Source organism: Lonchura striata, chromosome 2 (genome assembly GCF_050655825.1).
Source record: "Lonchura striata isolate lonStrDom1 chromosome 2, ASM5065582v1, whole genome shotgun sequence".
Taxonomy (NCBI): Eukaryota; Metazoa; Chordata; class Aves; order Passeriformes; family Estrildidae; genus Lonchura; species Lonchura striata.
The window spans coordinates 148,352,071-148,371,010 of NC_140704.1; the positions used below are offsets into that span (position 1 = coordinate 148,352,071).

Below are 18,940 nucleotides of genomic sequence, written 5' to 3' on the forward strand. Positions count from 1 at the left end.
CTACTTGTTTTCAGTAAGTAAATTCTCTTCCTACCCTTTATTATAATGGACAGTTTGCTATTATCAGTTCAAAAAATAGTATTTTGTTATTCATGTCATTGAACAGATTCTCCTGCAAGCTATTTTTGTTTAATAAAATGATTGCAATAGCTAGTGGCTAGACCAAGTCCTTTTTTTGAACTGATGTATTTTTTTATTTTTATTTTTTCATTGTTGTTGGTTAGTTCCCAGTTGATTTCAGTCAAATGGTTTTAAAATAAAGTGGTGGTTCCTTTTGTCCATTAGACTGAAGTAGACAGAATTATCCTTTGCTTTCCATCTTGTGTATCTTTCAGAAATCTTTGAAGATCTTTTCTGACTAATCCATAGCCTTAATTACAACTTCTAATGGCACAATCACATGGCTGTGCTAGATACTACTTCTGTTGTGTTGTGGTAGTTTCTCATTTTTATTCAGCTCTGGAAGAGGCTGATATTGTGTGAAGTTTTAATTGATGGGTGGTAGATTGGGTAGAGTTGGTGGGTTTTATCCAGGGGACTTTTGTCAGACATGATGTACAAAATTTGAGTCTTCATTGAGTAGTGTCAGCTTTATTCTTACAGTCCATCTTCTGTTCAGTTGTTTGTTTTGTCAGCTTCCTTACTGGCTTTAAAGGTGTTCAAAGAAAGCACAGGCAATCTTAATGGTTGGCCAGTTTTCCCAGTTGCTGGTTGTGAGAGCCTACTGGAATTCCACAGTACTTAATTTCTGCTGCCCAGAGCCCTGCTGGGAGATGCTGTATTGCTCAGCTTCAGTAATTCCTCCTTTCCTTCCTCAGGATCCGAATCGCTGGAATCAGGGGCATTCAGGGAGTGGTTCGAAAAGCAGTTAACGATGAGCTTCGAGCAACTATATGGGAACCTCAGCACATGGACAAGATAGTGCCATCACTGCTCTTCAACATGCAGAAAATAGAAGATATTGACAGGTAATTATATTCCTTGTCACTGGTGTGGTTTTTTTAAGCAATCTCTAGGCTAAGTTTTTATGATGGATATCCTTTTTCTTTTCAGTGGAAGCAGCAACTCACCTTTACCAGCTGGGGCTCCTTGAAATTGATAGTATAGATTTACATAATGGTTCTTAATGTTTCCTAACATCTTTTCAACCACATTTATTCACTTGTTCAAGATTCTGTTGGCCTAAAAGTTATTCTAGAAATTATATATTCATATTTTGACTTGATAAAAATCGTAAACTCTGTGTTTTAGTGGATCAGATGCAGAGATGAGTAAGCAAAGGCTTTTAGGTGACTGAAATGATTTTGCTACTTAGATTTCTTAGAAATTGAGGTTTTAATTCCTTTAGCCATTAGTAAGAACTGCTTGTCCTGGCTAAAAAAGTACTTAGAGTAAGGAATGAAAGTTTTATTTATAGGTAGATCACATTCTCTTTTTTGCTTTTGGTGACTCCTAGACATATTACTTGCCACATTTGCAAAGTGACAATTAAGGCTGAGGAGATGCCAGTGACCTTACAACTGAAAAGTCCCTTTTTTTTGGTCCCTGTTTAAACACTGTGTAGGTGTTAAAACTGTTTATTGGTAGCACTGGGAAATTTCCATAAAACAAACTTCAGTGCAAGCAAATGAAATATTAATTCCATGTCCAATTCTGGCTGCTTCAAAACTTGCCTTCTAAGAGGCTCAGCAGCCTTCCTATAACAAGAAGCTTTTCATGCTTTCACTCAGCTTCCTAGATCTGTCAGTTTCTCTTTTTTTTATTTAAGTTTTGACATTTATTTTTCAATTCCTTAACTTTATTTTTGTGTTATTTCTGACTGCCAGTACCTGTCTCATCTCTAAAACAAATTTTCAGACCAAATAGCTAAAATCAATAGTTCCCCTGTCTGCTCATGCCTTATCTATTTACTGTATCTAACTGAGGGCCCACACAATATTTATAGAAATATCCATTTGAATTTTACGTCTTAAGAGTGAGCTGAGTAAGAGAGAAAGGTTTCTGAAGCTGCTGTTTGAACAAGGAGAGCGTGGTTTGCCTTTGCTTAGTCTTACAGGGCTTCTAACTGCAGGTGGGCCCTTTCCTTTGGTACTCTTTACAGTGCCCTTGGGCATACACTTTCCTTTAGGTGAATTAACTACTGGTGGAAAACTGACTGAAGCAGGATTTGGATTAGCCACTTAAAGTGGATCAGTTTATATGTACTGCAGGAATGATTTTTATCATCTGTGGAGCAACGCAATAATAGTGGTAGAAAAACAAATCTGTCAAAAAGCAACTTAAATTTCTGAACTGTTGTTCTTTAAACTTGCCCTATAATGCACATTGAACATGGAAAAAAAAAAGACTAATGATTTTCCAAATTGTAAGAAGGGGCCTTTTATGATGTGCATATGACAGCAAAGCTGAAAACAGTGTTCTTAAATTGTTACCTGCTGGTCTTAATGATGTTACAGATAATTTCTCATTGTATTTTATGTGTGACTTCATATTTGTGGACCACAGGGACATCTTGAAGTGTAGGAGTAGGAAGCATATTGTTCTGGCAGACGGAGACAAAGCATGGTTTGAGAAAGAGCAGAAATTCCAAAAAATATCCCAAACTTAAATTCATAGAAGAAAAATTGTTTTTTGGTTAAAGCTGAGATAAATGTAGGTACTTACCTTGGAAGTCAATGTAATTTTAGCTCGTGGAACTTCACAGCTTAATTCAAGATTCTTTTGAGTACATACAAGATGAGACACTTCCTGGAGTCAATAATTTACTATTTAAATGACATTTTAAAAATATAATTGTATTTGTGGATGTCATTATTTGTTCATGTATCTGAGTGCACATTCTAGTTATGTGCCTATCAGACATTATGTATTTATCTATTTACGTGCATCTCCAAAGTAGGGAAGGGATGTATGAAATTAGTAATTCCCTTACTTTGTGACATATTCTTCATAACTGTGGAGCTAAACCTACCAGCCTTATTTCTGGCAGAGGGATACTAGCATTTAATGTAAACTTGACTTCAGATCCTTCTGATACATCTGTAATGTTAATATAATAATGTTTTGTTTCAGAGGAAAGTTACAGGGTGTGTGAACCATAGTCAAACATTCCTGTTCCTACTCCGCTCAGAAATGGTGGTTAAGTTGTACTTATGTGTGCTGTCGTATCTTTGGCCAGTCCTGGCTATGTGACATTTAAGAAGTCTCATGCTTAAGTTGCTGAGTTGTTGTGAGCTAGTTTAAGTCTGTGATTAGGTATTTGCTATGGAAACTGCTGTACTTCAGCACATCCTTCTTCCAGTTCCTTGTTGCTACTTCTGATAGAGATTACCTACAAAAAAGCCAGTAGAGCAGCTAAAGGGAGTTGTCCTTGCCCATTTCATTGTAAAGCACATTTTCAGCCCTTTTGTGGTAGTACAAAAGGTTTGGATGCAGAGGAATACTACTGTTTTTTTCTTAACTGTTGCAGTTGGATTTCTCAGAGGTTTTCTGATATTTCTGTAAAAACCAAGTCAGTGAAACAAAATGAGTGTAAGATACTCATTTGAATATAGAAACTTAAGAGGCTGTACAATGCTTTCCTATAAAACTAAAGAGAGTATTCAATATTCATTGTCTATGATCTGCAATCCCAAGGAATGCTTACTGAGAAATACCTTGAGGTAGGTGCTGTTAAAGTTCAAATAAAATGTTACTCCCACTGATGACACAGGATAATTTTTGACATTTTGATGCAAAGAGTCACATTTTATAATAGGAAGATTAATTTAAAAATAGACTCCCAGGCAGTGCTGGAAAGTCACCTTCTGTAGGTTTGCATATACAAGCACTTAAAACATAATTTATTTTACTTCATTTTAACTGGAATTCTTTCAGACAGGCTAGGCTCTGAGTGCTGTGCTTTCTGCTTTCGTCCTTCCTCCCCACACACTCACCTTTGCAATGCTTTTGTATTTTAGGGAATCTGTGTCAAAACAGCAGTTTTCCAGTTCCAGCAGGACTGGAAATGACAGTCCTACACTGTCTCTTGTATCTTCTCAGGGCTGAGAAGGGTGCCCGTCTCCCTAGATCAGAGTCCAGGCAGTACAGGGGAAGGTAAAAAAGGGAGGATGGGTGGCACAGAGTTGATAAAGCTGGAGTTTTGTGGTACTCGTGGATTACATACAAATTGTATACCTTTTAAAATTCTAATCATGCTGCGCTTCTAAAACTATTTTTCCTTATCTAACAGAATTCCTGAGGCTCTTCTGTTACTAAAATCTGACAAGCTAGCATTGTTGTAGTAACTTCTGAAACACTGATGTTTCCAGAGGCAACAGGATTTTCATATGGCCAATTTTAGATTACAGTAATATTGGAACACTAGAAAATCTTTTGCTATCAAAAGTAATATTACAACTATGATGTTAACATGTTTATTTGACTATTGATATTTCAATTTGCAACTTTCTATAATGCTCTAAAGCTTTTATGATGCTTAAGCAAACTGAATGCTCTTAGTTGACACTTTCAAATGTATTTAACACACAAGCTTGCACTGCAGAACTGAAATTATACTTAAGGGTTTAGTGTACTGGTTTCTGCAGTCCAAAATGAAAGATGCATAATGTTATTGTAAGTGAATGAATCCTCACTTAAGTTCCTATAATGTATTTTGTGAGAGGAAAAAAAAGATTTCCACTTGCAGGTCCAGTGACTCTTGGTAAATAATGGAAGTACCTCAAGGGGAGCTGTTTGCTTTCTTTCTGAAATCTGTGTTCACCAAGGTGCCCATAGGGAGGGACTCAGCAGTGCTCTGTCCATAGTAATGATGGGAGACACTCAGGTAGAGGGTGACCAACTTTTGCACTGTCTATTTAGAGGTAACTATGTAGGTGATAATGTTCTAATCAGTTCATTGACATTTTTTTCAACTCACAAGTCATCTGTTTGTGCAGAACTATTGCAGTTTCATTTAATGCTCACCCACACAGTATGGATGCAGTAGTGGGCAGGTGAATTAGATCAGTAATCTGAGCAATATTACTAAGATTCTGTCTAATTTTTTTTTAGTGGTTTCACAGCCTTTGTTCATTATTAGCAATACATAGTGTTTTGTCAAAATGTGGTAGGTAACAAGTTAATTGAATATTAGCAGCTTTTGTGTTTGCCATATAAATATTTACTAATACAGTGGTCAGTACTGAGTGAACAGATGATGATCTATGGTCCTTCTATAAGAGAATAAAATATGTTATTCAGAATTCTGGTTTGATGCATATCTGAAATGCAGTTCTTGCCTAGTTCAAGATTGTGACTCATGAATGTTTAATAATAAGGGTGGATACAGTAAAGAAAAGGTGAATATTAGTCAGTAATATAATCAATACATTTTGTCTTATTTCAGCAGAACAGGTCCCCCATCCTCTCCTACAGTAGGAGTGAAAGAAGAAAATCCTTCTGTGCTGGCTGAGAATTGTTTCAGGGAACTACTGGGACGAGCAACCTATGGAAATATGAATAATGCTGTCAGACCAGTTTTTGCGTAAGTTGAAAATTGTGGAAGATCTTAAGAGGTTTTCTTTATTTCATTTTCAATTCTGTTGCATTAGAGTTTTTCCTACGTTTCAACTCAAAGGTTTCCATTCACATTTCTTAAAAAAATTGCCCCTCTTTTAATCTGTCTTCTCTCTTCTCTATCTATAAACTTGAAGGCAGTTATGGAGGAATGCATTTCCTTCTTTACTGATTTTTACAAGTGAAATACAATAGTTTACGTGAGTTGTTCCTTCAGCTGGCCTTTTTTTTTTCCAATATGATACTATATCCAGGCTATTGATTTCCCATAGATGAGTCTTACAATCAGTGGATAGACAAACCAAGTAAAGTACAAGTATCACAAAGGAATACTGTGCCCCATAAAGTTACAATTTATGTTTTCCTGCCATTTTCTTCCAGGACCTATTTTGATATTTTCCAATGAATATCTTTAACACTCATTTAGGGATGAGTGGCAGATATGCACACAGTATGCACATTATGCACAAAAATGCAGTACAAATTATACCTCTTGTATTAACACTCAGTGATACCACTTCAAACCCTGGCTCTTACTGGTGATGAGGAGACCTGCTTGCTTCTTGTAAATTTTTCAAAGTACATCCCAGGTATTGGAATACATTCTCTTAGATGGCCTAGTTCTTCCCACAAAGATTAAGCATGTTATTTATACACCGAAAGACCTTCAAGTTATCAAAAGCCATTTTCAAGTTACTAGTGTTAACAAAAAAAAGATAGGGTTGGTGTTGAAGGCAGAAAACTTGTGTAACCCCTTGTTTATCCTAAAAAAACATTGACTACAAAGAACTGTACCATTTCTTTACTTTCTGTATGTATGTGTTATACCAGCCTGAGAGGAGTTTCTGTTGCAAAGTTGAGTGATTTATTTAAAAAACACTCATTCTTTCCTAGATTTAAAATTTGCATTCTTCCAAAATACCTATGATGACACTGAAGGCCTCGTTACTACACAGTCTGGGTGGACTACTTGGTACTATACTGCAGCTGCTTTCTTGACCGCTTCTCAATTCTTTTACTGGGTTTATCTCAAAAATGCATCATTATTTGCAGTGGTTTGAGTCTTTTCAGTCATTTTAGTCTCAGGGAAATTACCTACTAACAATTCCTGATTCCACAGACTAGAGGTTTGGCATTTGAGAGGGTGCCATAGCTGCTTTTCCTGTGGCTGATCTGAAGCCTATGTCTCTAAAGTTTATTTCCAGCCTATTTTCATTTCTTACATGCTATGACTGTAAGGAGCCAGTTGGTCTGTGTGCACCTCAGTGTGTCACATGCTGCATTTATGCACTGAAATGAGTAGATAATGACCAGTTACTCTGAATGTTACCTCCTTTGTGAATAGAGAGTCTTTGTAGTCACCATTTTTGTGTTCCACTTTGAGGACAAATTGCCAAATGTGTCTTTTTAGAAATGACTGCTGTAAATGTTTAGTATTTTTTGAAGAAGAAGAGATGTAGAAAATGCAATTTCAAGCTGTTTTTCCTAAACATAAAGGGAGTACTCTATCTAATCAGCTTCACTTTGTGAATGACAGAACAGAGTGAAAGTTGGAGATAGAGAGTCTATTGCATTTTACTGGATTGAAAAACCTGATTAGAAAACAGTTTCTTCTAACAATGTTCAGCTCTTTCACAGCTTTTAAGGAAACTCTGGAAATGCAGATAGGGCCTCGTACTACAATGCTAACATGAAGGTGCAGGTTCAGTTCCCCACCTGAAGGCTTGCTTCATGTGACACTGTAGTATCAGGCAACATGCTGCTACTTCTTTGCAAAACTGAGAGAGCTGTGCTGCCTGCATCATGAGGCAAGGTTTATTCAATGATTGATGGGTTTAAATATAATAAAGATAATAGAAATCTGAAGTCAGTCTCCTGGTATAGGTTTGGATTGACATTAATTCTCCTTGCCTTAGGCAGAAAATCTCTATGGTTATGTCTACATGCAGTAGCTAGAAATTCTCAAATAATAACTTGCAATAAAATCTTACAGAACAATCTCACTAATTGCTTAATGAAAGTCAAAAATGTTACATTAATTTTACCTGAAAAAAATTTTTATGTTGTGTCAACAGTCAGAAGCTATTGAGACATACTTAGCATGGATTTGCAACAGTGAATAGATTAGATTCAGAGATCTAGAAATACAGTGAAACTTCCCAAGTGTAACCACTGCATTTCCATTCTTGTCAGTTATCACATCACGTGTGGAGGGGTTTGGAATATTAACAGACTGGTGCTCAATATTCTTTCAGCAAACATGATGCATGAGCAGAATATTTTATATATTCCCATAAATGCATGACTCAATCATGCTTTCTGATCCCAATTTATCATTATTACTTTAAGGATTACTTGCATGTGTGGCACTGAGAAAGAATTCGGGGATGATTAGTAGCTCTTTCCCCAGAAACTTGCATTATTGGTTCTGCTGGTCCTTTGAAATTGAGAGGCCTAATTGTGCACTTTTGCTACATATGTGCAGCAGATCTCAATGGAAGGCTGAACAAATTAACAAATGCCAAAGGTTTGGCATTTGTTAATCCAGCAATAAAATGTTTTGCAATCTTCAGTAGATATTCTTTATTGAAAGAAATGTAATTTGAAAAGGAAAAGGAAGTTAAGGTGTGACTTGATTTTAACTGAAGTAAATGCACCATACTAAAAACACCCTTTACTGTCTTTTGCAAAAACAAAACTACATTGAATGCACTTGTTATGATCAGTAAAATACATCACCTACAGGAATTTAATCCTGCTGTCTTTAGGAGGACAATTCCAGTATACATGGTATGCTGCCCACTGAGCTGTTACACAAAGTTTTAACCAATTCTGTCATCTGCCCCCTGCTGTCTTCCCAGCAGTTCATCTATCTACCTGAAGCAGCTAATATTTGACCTTTGTGGCAAAATAGGACTGTATGTCTTGTTTAGAGAGGAATTTTTTGTTTGTTAACGTGATATGGGATGCAGTGGACCATAATCTGCCTAAATGGATTTTTGGGGCAGATGAATAGGAACTGTCAAGGATAACAGAGAACACATGCCCTGAAAGATTAAAGGATCAGTTCCAATCAGGAGAAGATAGTGGAGAGTATGATTTTCCATTTGATAATGCCTGTGCACAAGAAAAGCAGCTATTCCCAACAGGTACTCAAGTTGGATATTTAGTAATGGAAATCTGCTGTTATCTTGGCAGGCGAATACCTTTAAAAGTTCTGACATTCTTTCCTGTAGGGATTTCTGTTAAAGGTATGTGATGTTTCAAAATGGCAGAACTTTTTTTAATCTCTGGAATGGAGTACAAGGTAATTTAGGGCACAGGAGATGCTTTGTGTCATCTGACTTAATCAGCCTTGAAGGAGACCTGTGTATGTGGGTGACTGGGCTGGGAGCAGCCCAATGAGGGAATTGAGATGTCCAGATTGTAGCAGAGTAAGTTACAGCATCTAGCCAGTGTTCACAGTGCTGGTTTCTTTCACCTCCAGAGCTTTTGAGTTTCTTGTTTCAAGCAACTTTATATGTTTCCTAAGTTCTTTGAGAAAAGGAAGAACAGTAATGGTTCTGTACCTGAGATATTCATTTAGGAACAAAACTTAAATTAATTTTCTGTTAAAAGGATTTTTTTGTTGATTTGGCATATTTGCTGTTCACTGGCAGATTTGTTTGTGGATTTGTTTTGATGTTTTTTAAACTTAAATTATATCAATTTAAATGCATCCAAAGTTACCTTTTCTTCAATCTTCTAGCCTGAAAAAACATAGTTTTTTTTTTTTTAATGCTTTTTCAGGGACACAGATCTTTTTTTTTTTTTTGCAAAAGTCTGTGTGCCCAATTCATAGCTTTCAACACTTCTGCTTAAGCAGAATTTTTTGTATTTGTTTGAAACACTGATAATTTTTTTCTCATTTGTGGTTCTTATTCCATTTAAAGAGAAACTGACACATTTTTTTATTGGGATTTTGATTTTGATATTTCTTGCAGTAAATGTTGAAGTGCTTCAGAGCATAAAGGCATATATATAAGAAGAGCAGTTCTTTTTTGTTTTCCATATGTTTTATTTATTAAACCATTGCAAAACCAGAAATATTTCTCAGAGTTTCTATTCTGGATGGAGCATTCAGCCCTAATTATTTTGCAGTTTGTAATTTAAAACAACTTATTTATCCTTTGTAAAGTATATATCTTCAAGATGTTACAACCTTCAGCAGAGCCCTTTTATGTAAATAAGCATCTAATGTCACAGCACTCTGGAAAGAGTATATTCTTAACTATATATATTCAGTGCAACTAGATTCCTTAAATTTCTGGAACAGGAATTTCTGTTCATCCAAATGTTGTCTGATCATATCCTAAACTTAGAAAACAAGGGCTTTTCTGAAGTTCTAAATTTCTCACCTAGTTAATAAGTCATTGTATAGAAGTTTTATGTTAGTAAATAATCCCTTTGAGGTGAATTTTGAACAAATTCTTGTGATACCATTTATTATATCTGCAGATTGTAATTATTTCATTATGTCTTAATTTTTGCCTACAGGCATTTAGACCATCATAGACTATGGGATCCTAATGAATTTGCTGTTTCCTGTTTTAAAATCATAATGTATTCTATACAGGTAGGATTTTCTGGATTTTTTTTCCTTGCATACATGTTTCAAACACATGAGAAAAGTTTCAGTGCTCATCTCACCATGCTAGTGGTGGACAATAGATGAAGTCAAAGAATCCAGAAGACCCAAGGGTAGGTAGTGGGGTGGTCCTTCTCCAGAACAAGGAGCAGGGTAACCATGCTGGTGTGACATGGTGCTTGACAAAGAAATTTCTCAGGTTGGTTATTTCTCCATGCCAAGACAGCTGTGCTGATTTTCCAACTGAAGAAAACAACTTCATATGCATCTGTTATGCTTAGGATTTTTAATAGTGGACAACCTATATTGTGGCCTTAAGCCAAAGGAGGGAAGGTAGAGATTGGATATTAGGAAGAAATTCTTCACCCTAAGAGTAATGAGGCACTGCAACAGGTTGGATGTGACTTTGAGCAACCCTATGTGGTAGAAGCTGTCCCTGCCCATGGCAAGGGACTTGGAACGAGATGGTCTTCAAGACCTGTCACAACTCAAGCCATTCTATAACTCTATGATTGTCTGTTGTAAACGTCAAGGTATTATTCTTTGATGGCATCAAACACAGATGCCCAGAAGATAAAAATGTAAAATTCCAGGTTTGTCGGAGAAAGCCGTGTTTTCTCACCATTTACATCAATGATGCTGAATTCTTTGAACTGCAGTTAGCTGAGTGAAGGACAACTTTATGCTTCCTCTGTGCTTGCAGATGTTCCTGGATATTTTAAGACTCTTAAGGTTTTGTACACTGAGCTGGCTGAATGAACCTGTATTGCTTCATCTGTCATGGCAGTTTTTTGAATCCATATTTAGTCATGAATTAGTTGTAATTTTGATAAATTTCTGAATTAAAATGTTGCACAATAGGAGCATGGTCATGACCATAGCTGAGTGCTGTATGAACTATTCTTGTTAAAGTCACAAATTAAGATTTTCTGTCTGTTTTCTTAATAGGCACAATATTCCCATCATGTAATACAAGAAATCCTAGGACACCTTGATGTCCGCAAAAGGGATTCACCACGAGTTCGTGCTGGCATTATTCAGGTTCTTCTGGAAGCAGTTGCAATAGCAGCTAAAGGATCAGTAGGTAAGATGCATTAAATTAAAGCATTAGGTCAAAGGATAAATTTGCAGGGTAGTGCTCATTTTCACTTTGGTTTCAGACTGATTGGAAACATTTTGAGAAGGTTTTGTGTATAATTTTTTTTTTCTTTGTGCCGATAAATGCTTGAAAACTAACTTGGTTTGCAGTTACTCCAAGCATATACACTTGGTTATTTGACTCTTATATAATCCTTTGCATTGAAAAAATTAGTGAAAAAATTGTGAAAGGCATAAAAAAAATCATAAAGTCTGAGAGAGCTGTGTGTGACCAGAAAATATCAAGAGCACTGTTGCTTTCTGATACAGTGACTGGAGTATTGCAGGAATATAATTATCTTTGAGAAATGTTACCTTATTGACACTGAAGAAGCTGAAATAAGGTGAAATATGTCATTTCAAAATAGGATGGTTCCTTGAAATAAGAGTAGTTTTGAAGAAATGTACACTCTAATGCTCTTTTCCTGATGTTCACTGGTGTCCTGCTGAAGCATTATTGTTTTGCTTCATTAGCCTGAATGTCTCCTTCCTCTTTATAAGAGACCCACTTGCATGTACAGACTTGTGAAATCTTTTACCATATGATGAACAGAGTTCATTATTTGATCCAATGAATATAACTGGATTTTAGTAGCAGGTTTCAAAAAAACCTGAAGTTCAGGAGCAAGTACCTGCAGTTAAATCCATTATTGATGCTTAATTTCAGCAACCACTTGTGTTTTGTATCTGAAACTTGCATGGTGAGTTGACTCTGGGCTGTTAGCATTCCCCTTTCCCACAGGACAGGAATAATCTAGAAAGAAAGTGAGAAGTTTAATGGATCAAGATAAAGACATTTCAATGGGTGGAGAAAAAGCTGCATGCACAAGGAATATCAGGTTACCTCCATCTTGGCCAGACCCAGTAGTGGATCATAATGGATTATGCATACATACCTGGCTGTATTTCCTGATTCCAAGTTAATTTCTAAAGTGTATCAAAGTGTAGGCACACCTCTAAAGTTTTTCTCTAGCCAGGATGCTTCAAACACTATAATTCACTTGGTTCTCTTCATCATCCCTACTTTCATTACTTGTGAAAATGGATTGAAAAGCCCAGTTTTCATTTTCTTCTGACATCTCCCCCCTTGACATATGCAATCACTGTTATTTGTTGTTTCCAGGCCCAACTGTTCTGGAGGTTTTTAATACCTTGTTGAAGCACCTGCGCATCAGCGTTGACTTTGAGCTGGGTGACAGACGCAGTTCATTAGAAAGTGCCACTTTAAGCATAAGCTCCAAGGAGAGTGATGAGAGGATTGTCCAGAATGCAATTATTCAAACAATTGGTGAGTTATACAATTGACAGAGGGTCACTTAAAATTTCTCCCCTTTTCCCTCTTCCTCAATGAGATGATATTGGACCAGCTTGAATCATGAAGGAATACTACCAGGTGTGGTTTCTCTAATTGTGTTTGCCTCTCATTCTCAGGCTTGCTTTATGTGTTTGATTTCTGAAAGGTTTTTTTTGGTTTTTTTTTTAATTTTAATTGAACACATAGCCAAGAAGGTTATGAAAATTAAAAGTGCTGGTGGACTTATAATTAATTTTAATTATGTTATTATGTGGCCCTTGAAATGTAGAAATCTCTACCTTTGGTCCTTTGGTACAGAACTACTTATTAGTCCTTCTATGAAAATCACTGCAAACATTTGTATACAGTAATATATATTTTCATAGGTACTACTTTAAAGTTGATAGACATAAATGTTAAACATAGTAGCAACAATGACACCTAATGGCTGGTTGTGCTACCATGACTTAACTGAAGTACTTTAATGCACAGCACTTGAAATTATTTTCTCGACAGTGTCTCTCCCTTTCTCAGATTTTCCCTTTATGACAGTGATGTTATATATTGGGGTGCATTTATTCCTTGTATTCCTTTTCTTAAAGAACAAGGGAGATGTAGCTTAAATGTTGTTCACTGATCTGTATCTTCACTTGTTTGAAGAGCAGTAACAAGTATGTAGTACGTTAATTCTCACCATTTCAGTAAAGTTCCCAAGTTAAAATGTTCAACTCCCACAAAAAAAAAATCCCAGAAACTCCACAAACCAACCTTTCTGAAGCTTCTTTCTACTGAAGTTAATGGTATACTATTTCACTGTAATAAAATAGAATATCTGGAGTTTGAAGGGACAAAAAAGGATCATTCAGACCAGCTCTCTGCTCCTTCCAGGACTGCTTCAAAAAAACCATGTGCCTGGGAGCATTGTCCAGATACTGCTTGACCTCTGTCAGGCTTGGTGCTGTGATCACTTCCTTGGGGAGCCTGATCTAGTGGCCATCCTTCCTTTCAGTGTAGAACCTTTTCCTAATGTCCCATCTGAACTTTCCCTGGTGCAATTCCTTCCCATTTCCTCATGTCCTGTCGCTGGTCACTAGAGAGAGATCAGCATCTCCTGTTTCACTGCCCCCCTTGAAGGTGTTTGATGTTCTTAGATTGAGGCACCCAAAGCATGGACTCGAGGAGAGGCTGCAGCTGCAGTGTAGGATGGGACAGTCACCTCCTCAACCAGCTGGTGCTCCTGTGCTTGGTGCACCAGAGGGTACAGTTGGCTCCTTTGGCTGCCAGGCCACACTTGATTCACACGGGACTTGCCGTTAACCCAAAGGCCCTGATTTCTTTCCATGGGGAATGTTGGGAATAACAGTGTTATCTCAGTTCCCTGGGAGTGCTGCCACAGCTGGGCCACTGCTGCGGCTGTGCTGCTGTAAGAGCAGGGCCCATCCTGCAGCTGGCACTGGGATGGCAGCTGTTCCCACGGGAGCTGTGTCTGGGCAGCTGCTTCACCTGTGGTGTGTGCAGAGCTGGGAGAGGACAGGGTCTTGTGTGAGTGGAAACCATTCCTCCCTGGAATGGATGAGGAGCTGGCAGAGCTGCAGTGCCCTTCCTGCTAGCTGATGCTAGCACTCCCTAAGAGATACTTTTAAGGCAGGGGAGGTGTGTGTGTGCCTGACATTTCTTCTGGCCCTGCCCAGGTTCCCTCAGCCATTGTGGCTCTTTCTGCTGCCTTGAGGTTCCCCTGGTCCAGGAGCCCTCCCTGTACCTCATGATGGAGTGCTCCTCTTCCCTTGGTGCTGGCACAGAAGCTGCTCACCTCATCACTCCCCAGGAACAGCAACACTCATAAAATACTTGTATATCTCTGGGATTTCTGTCTCCTCACTTGTAATATTTATTGGAGACTTCACAGACAAAAGTAACAATACTGTGTGCCATGATAAACACTTCCAACTTTTCACTAGGTACAGGTTAATAGACCCCTGATATTTAATTTTTAAATTGTATAGTTAGAGGAGGATAAAATTAGAAGGTTTTAGTATTCAAATATGAAAGTATAATGAAAAAGACTCACTATAATCATTCAGCAGAAGTAAATATGAGATTGTGCCCTAAAACAAGTCATATGTTTATTCTTCATCTACTTTGACCTGTTTATATATTCCTTGTATTTTAGGGGCTTTTCTTATAAAGAGAAGGGCCCTATATCTCATTTTCTTCTGTGATTTCGTTCTATTTTTATTTAGGATTTTTTGGAAGCAATCTTCCAGACTACCAGAGATCAGAGATTATGATGTTCATTATGAGCAAAGTACCTGTTTTGGGAACAACTTCACAATCGCTGGATCCCAGTAACCTTGGGTTTGTATATCCTACATTTTTAAATTTGAAATTAAAAATCTAGATTTTTGGAATCCTGATAAATTAAGAACTGAAAAACATTAAGAAAAATGAAATGCAAATTCTTACTCCTTCTAGGCTGTATTAAATACTATGCAGAATCAAGACCAAGACAAGCTCAGTGTCAACAATATGAAATCAACCTACAGACATTTTACTGGTAAAAATTACTGATTGCAAGGCAGTTTGTTTTTTCACTAAAACACTCTTTATCTTTGCATTTTTACAATTTTTTCTGAAATTATATACTTTATGGTTGTTTATTCCATAACTTTTTATATGTAGGTTTTGAGAATGAGAGGAATTCAATTATAAATACATTTTTTCAAATAGTTGCATAATTTACAAACTATTTTTAAGGTTTGTTTGGTTTTTTTTAATTCTGTACAAGTTGACTTCAGATTAAGAAATAACTGCAGAAATTCCAGTGAATTTTGGATTTTCCCTATGTATTTAGAAATGGGAAAACCTATAAGTGGGCAGACTTAATAAAGCCATAATTTAAAAGTCACCCTACACTGAATACTTTTCCCTGTAACAGGGATAATTTTGTTTAAAAGATTGCATTTCCTCAATAAATGGGGAAGTCACTGAAAAGCCTGAGCGGTTCTTTCCATATGTGCACAGACACTTTGCACCACATAAGTGATCCCCTAATAGATTAAGTAGGAAGCCATTGTCATTCTCCAGCTTCTTACAGCTTTTCATTCAGTGTCCCTGCAGCATGGGATGCTATTCCATGGAAGATACAAGTCTGTGCCAGGCAGTTGTCACTGATTATGGAGGTATTTCAAGAATGAATCCATATGAAATTCTTACTTGGATAAACAGTTGGGGGTGGTGGTTGGTTTTTTTTATAACTGTATGATTTTCCATTTATGAGATTCTATGTAAACATGTGCCTGAACAGTGTGTTAGTATGATGTGCATATGTCACTCTGAGCAAAGAAGGCTTTCTGATTGCTGATAAAGTCTGGCATTACTTAGAATTTTGGTTTCAGCTACCCAAGACATTTGAATGATACAGCCAGGAACGTAGCTCATTAAGGTAGAAGTTTCCACTGTTACATAGCGGCCAACTTTTGTGAAGAGGGTTGATCTTCCTTTACACTATTTAATGGAGAAAATGCCTTGCACCTTTTTTACTTTCCTGAAAGAATCTCTGTGAATGGAACAATTTATTCCAAGTTCACTTATATCTTCTAAGACCTTGCAAGAATAGTGACTATATACCTTTAGCTATTTGGCTACTTTTAGTGCCTGCAGGAGGAAAGTGAAAACAGATGAAGAACAGGTCAAGTAGTGTTTCATGTACCTTCCTGTGATACAAAAGCTGAGGAGTCTTACAGTTTTTCTTACTGATTTTGCTGGTAACTTTTTTCCAGTCTCAAAGTTTTGGGGTGATGCTTAAAGAAGAAATGTCCACTTTTCTTGAAAGACTCAATTGCATTTTAATACAGAATAAATTTTCAGTGCTGATAGTTGTGAAAATAACAAGCTATCAAGCTCATAGTGGTCAAACATTTTAGAGATTTCTGAGTAAAACATAAATATTTATACCTGCTTCACATATACAATTTAACTTTTTTTTCAAGTGAATGTGCTCCATTTTTTAAGCCTTCCTGTAAATGTGTCTTTCAAAAACATTTAATTATTGCAACTCAGTTGGGGATACTTTCCTTTATCTATGGTCATCCAGCATTCCTTTCAAGACTGCTGTATTCATTTGTCAAAAATGACAATAATGTCTAGAATAGAATAATATTTCAAATATATACAAGAAACCTAATTTGCAATTTTTTTTCCCAATTGTAGAGATTTGGGACCCAGGAGGATTCAAATCATGTTATTGAGATCTTTACTTATGGTAAGACTTTTGTGATCAGTATAATGTTATAAATACACAGTGTTTCACTTCATATATATATATTTACATATAAAAATACAGTATAACAACACTGGATTATGAAAATAAACATACATTAATATTACATAGACCTGTAATTCTATTATGTAATATTGTGAAAGCTTTTTTCCAACTTAAATTACAAACAGCACAACAAATATGCCTCCACCTCTTGGAGAACTTCCATGAATGTCAGTTATAATTGGATCTGCAGATTCAAAAGAACATCCTAGAGGAGGTTGAGTTCTGCCAGCAATACTGGCAACATCAAAGTGAAATCACTTTTATCTCTGAGCTTGGAAAAGTGGTAATTAGTAGAATGGCCAATACGTTTAAAACCATAGGAATAGATACCTCAGACACAGTTGCTCTTTCCTTTCTAATGTTTCCCAAAATTCTTGTAAGATATGATTGAATTGTTTATCACAAATACACTTTTCAGCTGTAAATCTTCAAAGAGTATTTCTGGAACTAGATCCAGCTGGTAAAATTCAGAAAGTGCGTAGTAAAGGAGGTTCTTGCCAGTAGAATCTTGGCCTGTCTTGTTGCAGAAGCTGAAAACTGTTCAGTCACTCAGACAGGGGAATGATTTCACAAACTAAAGCAGAAGACTGTCCTCCTGGAAAATGAGTTTTTGTCCCTGCTTTGACATGAAACTCATGTATGGTGTTAGGGAAATAGGTGAAAACATTCTTGGCTTGTCCAAATCTGAAATCTTAGACTCTGGTTTACAAAAGAGCTGGGCATTCAGAGTTGCAATTTCAGGATAGAAAACTTCTTAGGAAGGACCTCAAGTGGTCATTTTGCACATTGTCTTCATTAAATATAGACTCAGCTATGTCTAACTATTCCTGACAGTATTCATGTCACCATTGATAAAATTCCATTAAAACAGGTAAGAATTTTTCTAATGATTTTAGGTGCTACATAGCCTGTAAATATGCTTTAAAGGAATCAGAGTGTACATGTGGAAGGGATTTAACATTTTGGTTTGCATCTCTTTTAGAATATGGAAGTAAAATCCCATTGTGGCACAAAAGGGTGAAAATTACTGTTCTGATAAAGTAATTGTTCTTAATAAATTAGTCATTGATAAATAATGTGGAAAAAATCCAGCATTGTACATCATGTATTCTTTACAAAAGAATAATATTTCATAACATAATTAGTCTGTTGTCATGCATACACAGGCAGACAAGTTAATGCTGTATAGGTAGTTGAAATCTGGCACTTCATTAAAAGTGTGCACTTAGATTTGGAGCCCTGCTGCTTGTCATATCAGTTATTTTCCTTTTCAGAATGATTGATCAGATACCTTCTTGTTCCCTGGTGCTCCTGTCAGCCATGTCTCTGTGAATACTTCAGATAAGCTGTGGCCACCATGCTTGCTCAGTGTTGTGGTTTAACCCAGAGGCACCAGGGACCACCCAGTCACTCACTCACTCTGCCCCAGGGGGATGGGGAGAGAACCAGGACAGTGCCAGTGAGGAAAGTGGGTTGAGATTAAGACAGTTTAGTAAGTAAAAAAGGAAGCCAAGAAAAACAAAACCAAGAAATGAGAGAAAGAAGTATTAATAAAATAAAATAAAACCTTTGCCTAAAAAAAAGCCAACTGCTCATCACAAGCCAAATGATAGCCAGCCAGTCCCTGAGCAATGGCAACCCTCACAAACAGCCTCCTGTTCTGCTGCTGAACATGACACATTTTAATATGGGATATCCTTCTGGAGGTGTGTCTTGGTTTGGAAAGGCAGGTATCTGCTAAGGAAGGCAGAAGCCTCCCCTGAAATGGAAAAAACAGTAGACCCCCTCCCTTCAAATTGTTATAAATTTGAAATTAAGAGTGGCTCTCAGGCAAAAATATGGGAGCACGAATAACAGTTCTTTATTAGGGAAGAAAATAAAAAGATAAAATAGGCAATGCAGTGAACCAAAACAACACTGACAGAGTCAGAATACAACCTGACATCATGTTGGTCAGGGTGTTGGCAGCAGTCCAATTGGGAATTAAGGCTGCAGTCCTCCT

General features: G+C 36.8%; 1 protein-coding gene across 10 annotated transcripts in view; it reads left to right on the forward strand.

Annotated features, from left to right (window-relative positions):
* The window catches only part of EFR3A (EFR3 homolog A), a 78,023-nt gene that overhangs the window by 37,495 nt on the left and 21,588 nt on the right, over positions 1-18,940 (forward strand). For 7 of the 10 annotated variants that reach the window (XM_085573978.1, XM_021542363.4, XM_085573982.1 and 4 more), the window contains 7 exons: positions 819-968; positions 5,387-5,524; positions 10,093-10,171; positions 11,132-11,267; positions 12,444-12,608; positions 14,855-14,969; positions 16,824-16,875. In XM_085573978.1, the coding sequence (XP_085430104.1) occupies positions 819-968; positions 5,387-5,524; positions 10,093-10,171; positions 11,132-11,267; positions 12,444-12,608; positions 14,855-14,969; positions 16,824-16,875 (835 nt within the window). The remainder of the gene's footprint in view (positions 1-818; positions 969-5,386; positions 5,525-10,092; positions 10,172-11,131; positions 11,268-12,443; positions 12,609-14,854; positions 14,970-16,823; positions 16,876-18,940) is intronic. The other 3 variants (XM_085573980.1, XM_021542365.4, XM_085573983.1) reach the window with 1 other exon arrangement.